Here is a 15481-nt window from a genome sequence, read left to right on the forward strand (position 1 = left end):
ACTGTGTCATCCTTTAGCAGTATTTTCTGACTCTCATGAAATGAAAAGAATGATTTTCTCATAAAGAAATGGGCTCATTCCATGGCTTGTGAGAAGATCCTGGTCCCATTTTTTCCTGTGCATAACAATATAAGCTGATTTTTGTTCCATTTTATTTCTATTTTCACTTAGATTTTGCTTAGGGATATTTGTGATATGGTTATTTTGAAGGTAGATCACATGTGAGCTTGGAGAGAAGAAGCAACAATCATAACCACATTTCAGCTTAGAACCTTCTTTATTAAGGAAGGTCCTTCAGTCACTTTTATTAACCAGAATATATGATGTTGGCAAGAGCACCTTTCAAAGTCCCATTCCAGGTGTTTTTGTGGGGTCAAAGAAGGCAGAGAGCACAATGGTGGTGACTTAGCATCTAAACAATGACCATCAAGTTGCCAACCTTGTACCTTCTGGGAGACCTAACATTGCCTCTCTGCTTCTATCCCTGAAAAGTGAAAAGTTGGGACTGAAGACTTGATATTAGTCTGGACCTGTATAGCACCTGCTTTGATAGTAAACAACCCCCCCCCCCATACCCAGACTTGGACAAAATGGCGGCTATCTGTTCCTGGGCCAAACCTTCTCATCTCTGACCTACATCTAGACCTTGAAGTATCTGATTCTCCCTGGGCAAGGATGGACCAACGGACCAGCAGCAACAGCAACGTTGGGCTGCACCACCTTGGGCGCTTTCCCCACATGGAATGCTTCTCCTGAGGCGGACTCCACGGAAGCCACACCAGCGAAGGCATGCCGCAGGTCGTAGTGTGCCCGGTGCCCTGGCAGGGGTGCCTCAGGGAGTGCCACCACCACGGGTCCCACCAGCAGGGGGTCTGCCGGCAGGTTGGCCGGGGAAGGCGCAGGCACCGCTGGATCTGCCACTGCATCGCCTGGTTGGGGCTGTGGGGGCAAAGGCTGGAGAGAGGATCACGTCCAACTTAGCTACCTTTCTCCTCACCAGCAAGGCCACACATGCTTCTGGGTGGAATCCCAGCCAATTCTCTCCCAGTAATAATTTCTACTAGCAAGAAATCTGGCAAAAAAAAAAAAAAGAACTACCTGGGTGCAAAGGATTGTCATCAGAGGCAGGACTGCCCTGTGGTAGCCCCTTTCTCACCAGCTGTCATGGGATCGGTGGACTTACACATATATCCCACAAGAAAAAGCACCCCGCCTTACAGCTTCTACTATAGCCACAGGGGGGCTCCTGGGCAGATCTGGCCACCTGAGCAACTCAGAATCCCACCCCCCACCCCACCCCCGCCCCTGCTCATAGAAAGATGGACTTGTCAGCCTCGCACGAGCATTGGCTCTGTCCAGCAGCCACTAGTTCGAGGGAGGGGAAGGCATGGCGGAAGTAACCTTTCATTTGTTGATGATCCCATATGCCCATATGCCCAGAGCTATTTAGGCTATCGGTCTCAGAAGAACACTGCATCCATGTTAAAGGATTACTGTGTTCTGAGGATGGGGGCAAATATAATCACTATGTTCTTACCTGGGTTTGGAACACGGTGCAGGTCACGGCCACATCTTCCCCACCAACCTTCTCCGTGAGTGTTGCCTTACAGAACCCATATTGCTGCCCACAGAAAGAGAAGAGTTATCTGAACTGGTTTAAAGAGTGGATTTTCTCCCCCAGTTTCACTGATACTCCACGTCCAAGGGGAAAAACTTCAATTCTTATTTCCTTAAAAAAATTTTCTCCTAAAGTTTCTAGTTTCTGCTTATAGAAGATATACAATATGTAATTCTAAATAGAAGGCAGAAATTACAGGTATGCTTTGAGACTGTAAGAGATTACCCATAAGAGGTGCCTGGGTAGCACAATTGGGTAAGAGGCCGACTCCTGGTTTTGGCTCAGGTTGTGATCTCAGAGTCATGGGATCGAGCCCCTCATTGGGCTCCAAGCTGAGTACAGAGTCTGCTTGAGATTCTCTCCCTTTCCTTCCCCCTGCCCTTCCTGTTCATGCTCTCTCCCTCTCTCTAAAAATAAATAAATAAATCTTTTTTAAAAAGAGACAGATTGAAAAAATAAATTAATTAATTTAAAAAGATTGTCATTCATCCCAGAAATTGTGGTGACCCAGGAAAACTTGTTAACATGTATTTTTTTATTTTTAAACATATTACAAATTATTTAAAAATTGGGATCATTGTTACTATATCATTTCATACCCTGTGTTTTTCACTCACCATAATATGATAACATTTTCTTATATCACTCATTATTCTTTCAAAACATAATTTTTAGGGTCTGTATGATTTTCTGTTTATTAATATACTATATTTTAGTTCAAAGACCTCTCTTTTGGGTCATTTTGAATTCATGATAAATCACCTCATTAGATATATTTCTGTCGAACATCTCTGATTATCTCTTTAGACTAGATTCCTAGAAGTAGACATTATGGTATCAAGGATTTCAAAGATTTCATCTTAGAAGTGTGTCTAGAAAATCTACAACACACTCCTGGCAACCATGTATGACTTGGCCTAATTAGGAAATAGCCTCTGTCTTTCTCCGAACTCCAAGGGTCTCCAGTGGGGAGATGACTTGGTGACAGCTCTTAAGTGCGGAGGTGACACCACAGAGGAAGGTCTGGCATAACCCAGCCCCACGGGGAGTGGTATTTTTCACTGTTCTCTCTCCTCTGAAGCCCCAGGATACTAACTTGCTGTAAGGGCACTCTGTTCTATGGCCAGTTTTGCCGTCCCCACGGCCTGGCCTACTCACCTTCTCTGCCAGCAGGTTGCACTTGGCTGGATCCGTGACGTCTTTAGCAGCACAGTCCGTGGCAGCCACGGCAAACTCCACATATGTAGACTGTGGAAGAGGCTGAGGAGGATAAAGAAAAATTCTAATGATGCAACATGACTTCATCTGGAAAGGCAGGGAAGGAGAGGCTGGAGGGGAGGAGCAAAGGCACTGGGGTTGCTCACTCTGGGGGGCCCCATTCTCTTAGAACACACCAAGTGGCCAGGAAACATGGTGCCAGTGGCCACCACAGATCAGTCATTGGGGATCTGTGTTCTGAAGTGCTTGTATACAGAAGGGAAGGAGGTAAAGGTATCACTGCCCATCATTCAGGACAGAGACGAGTTTCGAGAGCGCCCACTTTAACTGACCTGAGTGGGAACCCAGGGCCCTCCCTCCCCTGAACTTTCCACTTTTTAAAAATTTTTAAAATTTTTCATCTATTTAACAACAGTGTAATATTAATTTCAGGTGTACAATCTAGTGATTCATGGCCTTCCCTCTTGGGGCTGCTGCAGTTTGAGTCCCAAGGTTCAGGTTACTCCAAGATGGCGGCAGGCAAGTGAAGAGATTAATACCTCTCCCCTCTATCCTATCACAGACAGCGGGATCCAACAAAAAGTCTAAAGAAAAGTAGAGAAGAAGCTTGTGCTTTCCTTCCTTGTAGTATCCGAATGCTTACAATAAAATATCTGTTATTTGGCGACGTCTGGGGTGGGGGTTTCTGAGAATCACGCATTCTGGTTCATCAGAATCATCACTTACACCTGGAATGCATTTCCAAGCATGCCGCGGCTAGTATCCAGGAGACGCGTTCTCTTAAATACCAGAATTCTGTTGCAATCAATGTGCTAAATAATCCACTCTACAACTGGATTTTTGGCCCAGTGATTCAAAAGGCACTTTCGGATCCTGCCACCACACGCCCATCTGTGTAAGCAGGCTCACGCCTTCGTAATTACCAATTTTTTTGAAAGTGCTCACGGTCAGTGGTGATGCGGGACAACCTCGTGCTAACCCGTGAGTTCACAGCCCGTGCTTCTGGATAATGCCGGAACTCCCACGTGCCGCACGGCAAGCCCCGGTGGTATCTAGAGTTGGGGACCCCGGGACAGGCAACGACTGGCTGTTTTATGTTAGGGTGCTCCGCATGGGTGAGGTGCTGAGGGGTCTTTCCGGATCCTTGGGACACTCGGTGTCCTCATACCGCTCATACCCCTAAGGACCCTATCTTTCCTTTTTCTCCCACCACCTGCCCTGCCTTCCTGTCGCTGCCCCTGCACCTGCTCTGTCCCTCACAGCTGTCCTACCACCTACATTCCTGCAGTGCTACCAAACTGCCCAAAGGTCTGTCCAGGGGTCTCAGTCTTACCACAAATTGAGCCCGGGAGATTTCCACAAGCTGAAAATAGGAGCCATTACTCTGAGCGTTGAAGGCAGTCAGCGCGACATCCACGGCGTGCACTACCTTGGTGTCGTTAAGTGGGGCCAGCAAGGGGCAGTCTGGGCACAGCCTGAGCACGTCCTCGGCGGAGTCTGCGCACCGGGAAGAAACGAGGGTGGGCTGTAATTCTTCCAGGCCTTCACCCTGGCCTTGCTTATTTTGAAAGGCCTAGGACATGCCCCAGGTGGCTTCAGCTGCTTTCTCTGCTCCGGTCCTGCCGACATTTCTGCAGGACCCCCTCTCATCAAGGTGACTTTCACCTCCAAGGAGGACAGCTCCTTAAAAAAACTGTTTTACAGTTGCAAGTCCCAGGAAATTGGGCTCCTTCTTTTCCTCACCAACAAAGCGGCTAAAACCGCTTACACTGAAAAACAATTCAGGTCCCTTCCTCACTCTCTCTGCAAGGTAAAAGTAAGAATCATAATAATCATCTCTACCTGGACTGGAATCGCATTTTGCAAACAACACAGAAAACTGGCCATCCTGTTTCAGCACCCGTAAATCGCAGTCCCCTTCCACGGCCTGGAGAAATAAACCCACAGTGAGGGCTGGGGTGGGTCGGGGGGGACAGGGGGGACTGGCCTTTCATTTATCATGAGGAGTCCGGGGGTGGGGGGTAGGGTGGTCCCTCAGGCATATTGTCAGAGATGAGCCTCATGAAATCACCTTCACCCGAGTGGTATTGAAACGTGATGCTCTCTGGTTTCAGAAAGGGCTCTAAGAAAGTTGAACTGTTGTAAAAATCTGCCACAGGGAAGGCAGCATCCAATGGCAGTTTTAGCCACTGCACACCAGCTAGCCATGAAGGGAGACTGGCAAGCTGGGTGAAATGGGCCTGTGCTTTGCTGAACCAGCAGGGAACCAGATGGGCACCACCTGCGGTCACCCGAGGAGGGGCACTCACGTGCTCCGTCAGCTGCCTCACGGTGCAGTTGGCCAGAGGGGTGGGGTCCAGGACGTGGCAGGTGGTTTCCAGCGTGTCTATTTCAAGCTCAAACACCTCTCCCATTGGCCGCTGTGGAGACACAGAATGAAGCAGTGAGCAGCCTATTCCTCGGATGCCGCAGAGTGGGCCAAAGTGTGAGCCCTTGGGCTTGAAGTTAGCCCTGTTGGAGAGGTGAGGGGAAAGTCATTCCTGTTAGTGGGCATCTCCCCCAGCTCTGCCCTGGCCCATGGGCAATGGCCAGGGCTTTTCTCGTCTTCTCCTGTTTGCTGGGCAAGCTTTTCGATGGTTGTTTGCAAGGAAGAAAGGGCCATGGTCTTGGGCAGGTCATCACTCTGGGCTCTATTTGGAAGCTAAAAATGAGTGTTGATACTCACTTAATTTTTAAGATTTCACCCTTCAAGTAGTCCTTTGCAAAAATCAGCTTTGGATTTTTTTTTTCATTCAAGTGGCAAAGTAGGGTGCCATAGGATAATATCTTAGTGTCTCTTCTTCTTCCTCCTTCCTCTACTTCTTTCTGCCTTCCTTATCATCATCTACTTTCCCTCCTTCCCCATTTTCTTTTCCTTCCTAAGGGAAAAGTTGTCCTTGGCTTTTTGTCTTTGGGTAGGTGCCTGGATGCAAAGTTTCTGCTCTCTACTGCCCCCTGCTGGGGAGGAGGAGGCAGAGCGAGCCTCCTTCGGAGATGGAGCTGAAACTGAAGTCACTAGTTGGTAAATCCTTGGAGGTGTTTTTGCAGGTTCATCTGTTTCTGTATCTTTTCTCCAAAGCCTGGAAAATGCAGAAGGTACAAGTATGCTTTTTTTTTTTTTCCTCCCTTTTAGTTCAGCTCTGCTTGCCCTTCATTTAGGTTCTGCCTGCGTCACTAGTACCTGAACCTCCTCTCCGGGAGGAAGCTGTTTTATGATGTCTGCACATAACTGCCCAAGTTAAACCCTGAAAACACACATGGCTGCAGTGACTAGGAGCCAGGTACTCCTGGGATTCTCAAGAAATGTACCTTTCAAGTTCTGTCGTGAGTGAAAATGGTAATGTCCGTTCATGACTCTCCCTCGAATATGCACGCTGTGTGCCCCTCCCCCACTGAATTAATAGGCGTTTCCTCCAAATCCCCCTGCCCTACAGTATGGTTACAGCACTTTTAAAATCCATCCTGATTTCACATATTTTTTCCTATTGTGAGATCAGGTGTTAGTCTAGACATCCCGATGTTTACCTGATTCTCCCTTCTGGATTATAAATTTCTTGTGGGTGCTATGTCTTTCTCTCTTTTATATTAGGTTGAACCATTAAAATGGCTATATTTGACTGCCTTGAATACACAAAAATAGTAATTTCAGATGGTTCCGCTTAATATTTCTCATGGCACCTGCCACAGTTCTTACCCATGGAAGGCTTGTAACCAATGTTTGCTGAAAGAATTACCCCTCATGGAATATAAAATTGAATCTCAAAACAGGCAGAAGACATCCACCTTTTCTTCACTGCTCCAGATCTCTCAACTGACCTCCAAGGCATATTTTCCAGCTCAATCTTTATCATCATTGGCTTCAGACTGCAGTGGTTACTTGTGTAGTGTGTGAAGAGGTAAACCCCATTCCTGCTGACATTTCTTTCTGGGATGAAGGTCTCTTTCTTTGGGAGGTAACTTGTGTAGAGGAAGAAACATGGATCTAGAATCAAATCCCAAACCTATGCCTCCAAATTATAGATCTAGAACAACAATAAAATACCCTAGTATGTCAGAGGCTCGGTTTCTTCTCATGTCAGACAAGGACGGTGCATACAATACAGGACTGGGGGATGGGAGGGGTCCAGGAGATGGTGTGTGTGGAGTGGCCTGGCACGGAGCAGTTGATCATCAAATGTTAGTTCCATTCCCTCTCGGTCTTCATCCAGAGAAAGAGAAGCAAAGAAAGAGAAGTGAGTTCCTGTCAGCTAGAACCCTGTATCTTGTGCATACGGTTTTTCTATCAAGACATGCTTTCTACCTGTGATGTTCAAAATATCATTTGAAGCCTTTTCTTGTCTCACCCATCTCCTCACCCCTGTCTAGCACCGTCCTGAGACCCATGACTGCAGCCCAGAAGGCCTCCTCTCTGTTCCCCCTCCCCCTTGCTCCCTCCCTCACTCCTGGGAAGAAACCAGAGAGTTTGCCCCTCTGTGGGCTCCTGGGAGATGGGACCTTGGAGGCACCCGGCAGAGCTCCACACACGGTGACTTACCCGAAGCCACACTCTGACTTTGTCAATCTGGTTCAAGATGTGCTTATAGCCTCGAAGCACACGGTTGTTGATATAGTCCACAGCTGCCAGGGCTGCTTGCTCTGTTTCTGGGTCATCACAGTTGGGTTCTCTGTAAGCCAGAGCTGTCCCAACGGGGACAGAGCGGCAACCCCAGAGTTGAGCAAGGCAAAGGAGCAGGGTGAGGGTCCTCATGGCTGTTCTGGAGGGGCCCTAACAGCTGGCCAGATGGCTTGAAGCTCCAGGAACCAACCTAGGTGCTCTGCTCCAAAAAGTAGGCCGGGGGAGCACTGAGGGCTTTATTTATCTGTCGGAGCCTGCTAGAGGAGTTGCATAAGGACGTGGGATGATTTCTGTTCTGGTTCCAAGTAAACCCCTGCAAACATCAGCTCTGGAAAAGCAAACAAGTTAGGACATCACCAGTCCCCCAGAAATCTGCCAAAGTCAATGCTGCTGGGGGCAGGCGGAAGGGGAGTGGTTGTGGAGATGCTCCAAAGTCTTGGAACATGGAGGGGATGAGATGTGCACCAAGGCGAGGAGGGGCACAGCCAGCCCTGAGGGAGCGCCCCCTTCTGGGAGCAGAGCATGCCATGGGGTCTGGAAGGGGAAAGTGGGGATAGGCAGCAATTTGATAAATCCTCTAATGTCAGAATGATCTTCTCCTAGAGGGAAAACAAGGCCCGCAGATGTAGCAAAGATACAGATGGTCTAGAGCAAGCAGGAAGAGCTCTGGGAGATGCTAAGATCTTGGGTAAGAGCCTTGGAGAAAAGAAGGAAAGAAGAGAGAGATTTCTGCCTGAAGTGTGGAACAGGGGTGAGAGGAGGAGTTCCCCGCGGCAGGGCTGGGTGGGCTGCTCTGCTCCCTCAGGACCGCACAGAGGCGCACTGACCTGGGTCTCCTGCGTGGCTGGGTGTGGTCAGTGCCCCCCACCAGTGCAGCAGAGGGGGGCCCTGGTCCAACAGCCACTCCCTTGGCAAAGCTCTGGGTTCGAATCCTTCACTGCAGGCTGAGATGCTCTGGAAGACCGTAAGAACCCAGAACATTCTGCAATGCCCTCTGCAGCTGTAGCAGAATTAAAGTGAGTTTTTATGGCCAAAGCACAGGGCCAGAGTGTTGGTTCAGGCACTGCTTGTAAGTGGCCCTTGACCATCCAAGGTGTGGCCTACAGGAGGGTGGGCAGGAGAGTGAGAGTCTTGGGAAAAAATCACGGAAGGACCTGGCTTGGTTTAGCCTGGAGCAAAGAAGCCCTCATGTGAAGACCCACATGTTCCTCAAATGTTTAGAGGCCACCATTGAGCATGGATGGTTTTGTTCTGTTCTCTGATATTGAGAATAATGTTTCACCTTGAAAAAAAAAAAGAGGGAAGCTTTCTGCAAGGAAGCATGATCCTATTGATCTGCTGGGAGCTGAAAGGTAAGCAAGGGGGAAGTATGTTTGGTTGCCATCCAGGTCCATCTAGGTTGGCCCCTTATGCTTCTTCTGCCCCCTGGGGTTAGAAGGAAGCCTGAGTGGTGAGGGGGAGACTTATGCAAATAACACTTTAATGTATTTAGTAGGGCACAGAGAGTCATCTGTCTTTGCCTGTGCGATTGGGGTCTGCCCCGGCCTCTTTCGCCAGGTAACCATTGACACTGGTGCCCAGGTACATCCACCCAACAGCCCCCCCCCCCAACTGCAAGCTATTGTCCTGCTTGCCCCCATCTTGTCCATAGCAAGACATCCGTCCTGCATCCTCTGATCGGGAGTCGCTTTATCTCAGCCCTGGGACCCTTTCTAGAAAAAAGAACTTTTGTCAGCTAAGTACTACCCTCTTTTTTAACCTTGGGAAAATTTAGCTCTTGTGCCCATCCCATGCATGGGAGCTTCACAAAGCTGTACTCAAGCCCATCTGCCCCGACACTGCAGTCATGCCCATCCTCCCCCTGCTCTGGTGCCATCCTGCCACACAGGAGACCTCTCCCTGCGATGTGATGTCTCCCCATGCTACCCCTATACCCCCCTCTGCCCCCCACCTCTGAAGCAAGGTTCAGGTCTCCTCTGCCTTGGGACTTCCACTCAGGTCTGGGGTGGTTCCACAGTCCCCCCCAACCTGAGGGTAGGGAGAGGGGAGAAAAAAGTTTCCTTTGATCATTCTTTCTTTGGGTATCTTTGTTCTTAGATCTTCCATGGGTGACAATTTCTAAAGCGCGAGTTATTGTTTTGTTTCACTGATGCTAGAAAAACAAAGCCTGTAGTAAAGAGTAATAGGTAGCTCCCCTGTCACCCTAACAGATATAAACAGCCCTCATCCACAATCTCATCATCTAGAGGTCAACAGTGTCCAGGTTTCTTTTTCTTTCCTTCTTTCTTAACAGTGTCACTGGTCTATCATATAGTCTTTTTTTTTTCATCTTGTCCTTTTTTTTAATGCAAAGAATTATTTTATATATAATTTAGATTGGATGGCACATACAACTTTGTCTTCTTTTTTTTCACTTAACACTGTAACTTAAATATATTCCCACATCATTAAACAGACTTAGAAAATGTGATGACTGCCTATGATTCTTTCATGTGGGTCATAACATATGTAACCACTTGCTTATTGCTGAGCATTTAGTTTGTTATCAGCTGATCATTATCATGTACCGGCTGCAATGAACTTTTGCATTTAGGAATCTTTGGTTAGCTAGTTCTTTTTGCAAGGTGGATTCTTACTAGTGGAATCATCGATTCAAATAAATTTGGATATTTTTAAAGCCGTCAGTTTTTCTGGCCAGATCACTAGCTGTGATTAGAAAGACTGTGCTGATTTATGTCTCTACCATTCAGCTGGTTTAAGTCACATTGGGTATTGCCTCTTTGCCTCTGCTACTGTTTCCATGCTGACTTTTGTGGGAATCAGATGTGGGAAAATAATCAGAACTCTTTTAAAATGTATTTTATGAGTATCTTTGGTTATATGTCAACTATTCCACATGTCTAATACTTAGGAACTGAAATGCCTGTAGAGTCAAGCTGAATAAAATGTTCCCTTAATTTTTTTTTTCAGTTTCCTTAGATAAAAATGTTGCCATTTAGTTACTGACAATGAAAAAGAACAGAGATGATATTTTGGTGTGTTTTCCAAGGCACTTGCAGCAAAAGGTGTCCAAAGGAAGCTGTGGGTACTTGCTGTGCCTGATGGCACCAATTTCAAACGTGGGAAGATTTTCACAAGCTGAATGCATGCACTTACGATTGATCTTGGGCTGGTTTCATCCACCTGGCTCCAACTTCTTTGCATGTCAGCAGGAGATAGACATTTACTCCATTTTCTGCTCGTTGGTCTCATTATTTTAATTACCTTTCTGTGCATTTATCTGCGAGACCCACATCCCTGCACTAAAACAATGATCTTTCTGTTGACACTGTATCTGAGTGTATTGAAGATATCAGAGGTTTGTTCAAGCTGGTTGAGGAGACCAGACCCAAGGGCCTGAGGGCCAGAAGAGGTTCAACAACCAGCAGGACATGTCCAGCAGGGTGCTGGACGCCCAGCAGGGCGCTGGGCAGAGCTTGCTGGCTGGAGCCCCGTGTGGCTGGTGGCTTGGTTTTCAAGATGGCGGCTGAGGATGGTACCAGGTTCTCTGAAGTAGGAAGTAGGGCTCTCCCCTAGGGCAGCGATGCATGTGAACTCTTCTGAGGCTGACTCTGTGTTTATAATTACCAATCAGAAGAGAAGACAAGAAGGATTGTGGCAAGGTGGGGTCAGAGTTGCTGGGGCGTTTGTGTTGGGGGTCCTTCAGGCAGACACAGGTAAAGCTAGGGGGTAGGGTAGAGGTAGAAGGAGCTACAATAAATACCAAGTCAAACTTTGAGAATGGAGGTGAAAGCTAGAAACCCAGCCTTTGACAAAACAGAACATGGTAAGTGGACGTCAGCAGAAGCCAGAGGGACGATTGGTTTTCACAGGGAGGAAGTTATAGTGGTTGGTGCTTTAATCGCTGGGATGAATTTCTGGCTCTGCCCTTTTTGGTACAAAAAGGGCCTAGGCCCTGAGAGGCCAAGCATTAATTTCTGATAAGCCTGGTGTTTCTTCATTTATATGGGCATTGAACAAATGTTTATCGAACACCCACTACCTGTGATGCCAGGTGCCTGGACGCAGTGACAAGAAGACACCATCTGCCCTAAAGGAGCTCACCTGGATTTTTGTGGCCCAGCAACGTCTGATCAGCCAAGAACTATAAATTATTATACAAAATTATCATAACATTTGTCTTGTGGAGATAGACTGGAATTTATTTCTGCAATGTAAAACGTCGGTCAATGGAATGCAAATTACCCCTGCCCAAGGACCCATCAGGTTTTTTATGAAGGTAACTTAGTACCAGTTGCCCTGGGAGATATTTTGGAAAAGCCCTTTGTAGTCGGCGCCAACACATCAAAATTGGGAGATGTGGGCCCGACTACAGCATGGCAAAAATTAGTAAATCACAGTGACCAGCGGTGATTAATTATTCCCTTTCTTTGGGTGGAGAGGGGGTTCTACAAGTTCTCCTACAATCCTGCACTCATAACCATGACCAGGCTCTGCAGATCAAAACCCCAAAAAGAAACTGCATTTGAGTGAATCAGTGGGGGGAACAGTAGGGCCTGGACTAGGGTGGGGCAAAGGAGAGGGTGAAGGGGTACAATTTAAGGAGGTGTTCATCTTCAGGTTTGCATCTCCTTAAATCTTATGCTCTAGGCCTCTCCTGTGTCACACTTTAGACCCAGTCCCAGTTTGGAGGAAGAATTCCTACTATTCTTACTATTACCATGGCCTTGACACCCATGCAAACATCCTGAACAAAACACAGGGTTAACCACTGTAGAGTTAAAGAAAGGATAGAGAGATTGGGCTTTCTGAGGGTGGTATAGCTCCTCCTCAAGAAAATGTCATCATCCTTGCTAATGTTAGCAACTCTTTACTCTGTGGAAAGCATTGTGCTTTCATCATCATAACTCCTTGGGAGCTCTCATCTTTCCTCCTTTATAGGAAGACACAGGGGCTCAGAGAGGTTCTGCAACTTGACCACATCACACAGCGATGAAGCCTGGATTTAGCCCAATCATTTTTTTCTCTATTAACCCCAAATGAAAAGAATAAATGGTCCAAAGAGAGCTGAGAAAGTTGACTGCTGTGCATTGCCTATAAGTGAGCAAATCCTTATTCTTAATAGAAGACACAGCTATGTGCCATAGTTGAAGAAAGGTGGGTGAAAAAAATAGAAAAATGTACTGAGTTTGGTTAACAATGAAAAGAATAAATAAATTAGCTTACTCCCATAATTTCAGTCAGTGGAAAATATCTGGAAATCAATTTAGTGGAAGAGACTTTGACCTATTGACTGAAGTGATGACTCAGCTGGTGTTGAAATTATCTTGACTTCAGATTTAGAAGGTAAATAGAAGGTAAGTTATTACATTATTTCTGGTTAAATGTTTTCCAAGGGAATGGAAGTCAATGCAGAAAATTGTATCCATCTGTTCTGCTGATTTCTGTCATCAACTTTTGATATCTTCAAAACAAGGTGAGTGGTATTTTCAGACAAGAAGGAAGATGAGAGGTGAAATGGTCATCTTCTAATGGGCCCTTTGATGGGCTTTGTGGGGCTCTTGGACATAGAGATGCTCAGAAGAGCTGTCTTACCATTGGAGGGTCCAATGGTTATAGTGAGGCCACTGAAGTCAAGTAACTCATCCCACCTTAGAAAATTGAGGCACTTCTTTATCTATCATGTAGATTACTGGGTTTGGAACGGGTCTCTTTGACAGTGAGTGAGTATTTTAGTTTCTGTAGATCCATTTATTGCCTGGGATTCTTTATTCTCTGGAAATATATACATTAACTTCAAAGGGATTTCTTGGACATTTACATTGTATGAGGCGCTCAGGAGGCACAGATGAGAGATACAGCCCTTGTCTTCAGATGGTCACCAGTGGGTCTGGCTCTATAGCACGATGTTGGTTATGATGAACACACAAGAGAAGTGTAAGCTGTTCCTGCCCTCAGCCTGCATTAAATCCCGAGGAACACAATCCCTGAGATGGAACAGCAGTGTCTATGTCATTTTTACTCTCGTATCCCCGGCACCTGCCTCCTGCCCAGCACAGATTAGGCCCCCATGACCATGAGCAAGAGGCACTAGGGCAGCTTCCCGCTCAGCTCAGAGGCACCCACCATTCTCTCTTTGAGGACGTTTAGATACAGGAATCTCTCCACCCTGCCGGTACTCCATTCTATTACAAAATTGCTCCAGTTCTCAGGAAAACTTTCCTTCATATTGAGTCAACATCTGTCTACTTGTAACCTCACCAATGGGCCCAGATTCTCCCCTCAGGATATACATGGACTAAGTCAACTCTCTGGTCTATATGGTGGGCTTTAGGGATTTAGAGACACCCATGTTTTATCCCGCTATCCTTCTCTGACCTCCATTATCTCTTTCTGCACATCCTTCTCAGGTGACTTTGTTTTGAGACCACCTCATCATCTAATTGAATAGGCAAGTCTGGCAGCAGTGGTTAAAAACAGGGTGAATGATCCTGTGATTGGGAGTCCAATGAACTTCACAGAGCTCTGAGGGGGAGCGGACTTGGGAATGCACCTGTGTGCACAGATGAAAGACAATTCAGCAATTAGTAGGCAAGGAGAGAGGCCACTTGCCACTCATAGGACTGGAGAATTTCTCCTGGTTTCCAGGGACTTATCTGGACTCTCAGAAAGAGTTACCATGAGACCAAGAAACAGAGAGGACATTCTTCTCCACAGATTGCCTTGATCAGACTTCTTGAAAGTTGAGGGGGGAAAATGTGTGAGGTTAGTGGAAGACCTCTAAGAGGGGAACAAGTTTCCATTCATCGTGAATCTGACAAAGCTCTCAGCTGGTGACATGTCTTCAGTGCTTGCTCTCCGATCTCTAGAAGTCCTGTGATGATACAGAACGTCATTGCTTCTGGTGTTCCTGTTAGGACATTAGGAGGCCATGACTTGAAATAGAGAAGGTTCCAGGGCCAGGGCAGATAATGGGGGCAACTTTCCCTTTCTGTGCCGGGATTGTGCAACAGGCAGCCAAAGCATTCGGCCCATTAAGTAACAGTTGAGCCTCCAGGACTCCAATTCTAATAAAGGCTGAGGCAGGGTGAAGATGCAGACTAGCAGGAAGGTAAGGCTCAGTAAGATGGAGGGGGCCGGATTGGGGGTGGGAGAGGACGGGGACGCGGGAAGGAGAAGATGTGGGAGTAGCTCAGCTTGATTAGGAGCCCTGCCATTGGAGTCAAGACCAACCCCGGTGCCAGGATTTACTAACTATGTGACCTTACGGGAGATTTCATCTCGCTAAGCCTTGGCTTCTTCATCTGTGAAACACGGGTAGTGAAACCCGGCTAGCAGAGATGTGCTAAGGATTTACTGAGAACATTCACAGACTCTCAGCCTAGGGTAGTCCACGATGAACTCTCAATAAATGGGAGCTCTTAATAACCCCAATAGCACACGAGGACTGAACGCAAAAAAGTGGTACCATGGGGAAGAGAGACGGTCTTTGCCTTCAATTAGCCTATAGACAGACAACACAGCCCAGTGGGTAAGAGTAAGCACACCTTATCGTTATCATCTTGGGCAAATTGCTTAACCTCTCTGAGTTGGCTTACTCATCTATAAAAGGCATAATAGCAGCACATACTTCAAATGATTAAGAGCATGAAATGAGATAGTACACTTCACATTCCTGCATCAGCTGAGTATCTATATTACCACTTAGAGTAAAAGGACAGGTGGGTGCACCCGGGTGGCTGTCAGTTAAGTAAGTGTCTGCCTTCAGTTCCAGGATCGAGCCCCAAGTGGGGCTCCCTGCTCAGTGGAGAGTCTGCTTCTCCCTCTACTTCTGACCCTCCTTTCCTTGTGCTCTCACTCTCTCTCAAATGAATCTTAACAAAGGTTTAAAAAATATTTATTTATTTTTTTTTAAAGATTTTATTTATTTATTTGACAGAGAGAAATTACAAGTACACTGAGAGGCAGGCAGAGAGAGAGAGAGAGAGAGA

At 46.8% G+C, this 15481-nt stretch overlaps 1 protein-coding gene and 1 long non-coding RNA gene across 3 annotated transcripts in view; one reads left to right on the plus strand and one right to left on the minus strand.

Moving 5' to 3' along the window:
- Positions 1-258: 258 nt before the first annotated feature.
- AHSG (alpha 2-HS glycoprotein) lies at positions 259-7715 on the minus strand. Of its 2 annotated transcripts, none has more exons than XM_059391326.1 (7): positions 7410-7715; positions 5146-5256; positions 4679-4763; positions 4170-4333; positions 2777-2878; positions 1538-1621; positions 259-954 (listed from the first exon to the last, which is right to left on the minus strand). In XM_059391326.1, the coding sequence occupies exons 1-7, from the start codon at positions 7620-7622 to the stop codon at positions 640-642; spliced, it is 1074 nt and encodes a 357-aa protein (XP_059247309.1). In that variant the 5' UTR covers positions 7623-7715; the 3' UTR covers positions 259-639. The 2 variants fall into 2 exon arrangements, with proteins under 2 accessions (XP_059247309.1, XP_059247310.1); XM_059391327.1 differs by having other exon boundaries at positions 259-939; positions 7410-7713.
- A 5174-nt stretch (positions 7716-12889) lies between these two features.
- Positions 12890-15481, plus strand: part of LOC132011959 (uncharacterized) — an 11828-nt gene continuing 9236 nt past the window's right edge. The window contains exon 1 of the long non-coding RNA XR_009402468.1: positions 12890-12966. This is a non-coding gene — a long non-coding RNA (uncharacterized LOC132011959). The remainder of the gene's footprint in view (positions 12967-15481) is intronic.

The sequence above is a fragment of the Mustela nigripes genome, chromosome 2 (genome assembly GCF_022355385.1).
Source record: "Mustela nigripes isolate SB6536 chromosome 2, MUSNIG.SB6536, whole genome shotgun sequence".
Lineage (NCBI taxonomy): Eukaryota > Metazoa > Chordata > Mammalia > Carnivora > Mustelidae > Mustela > Mustela nigripes.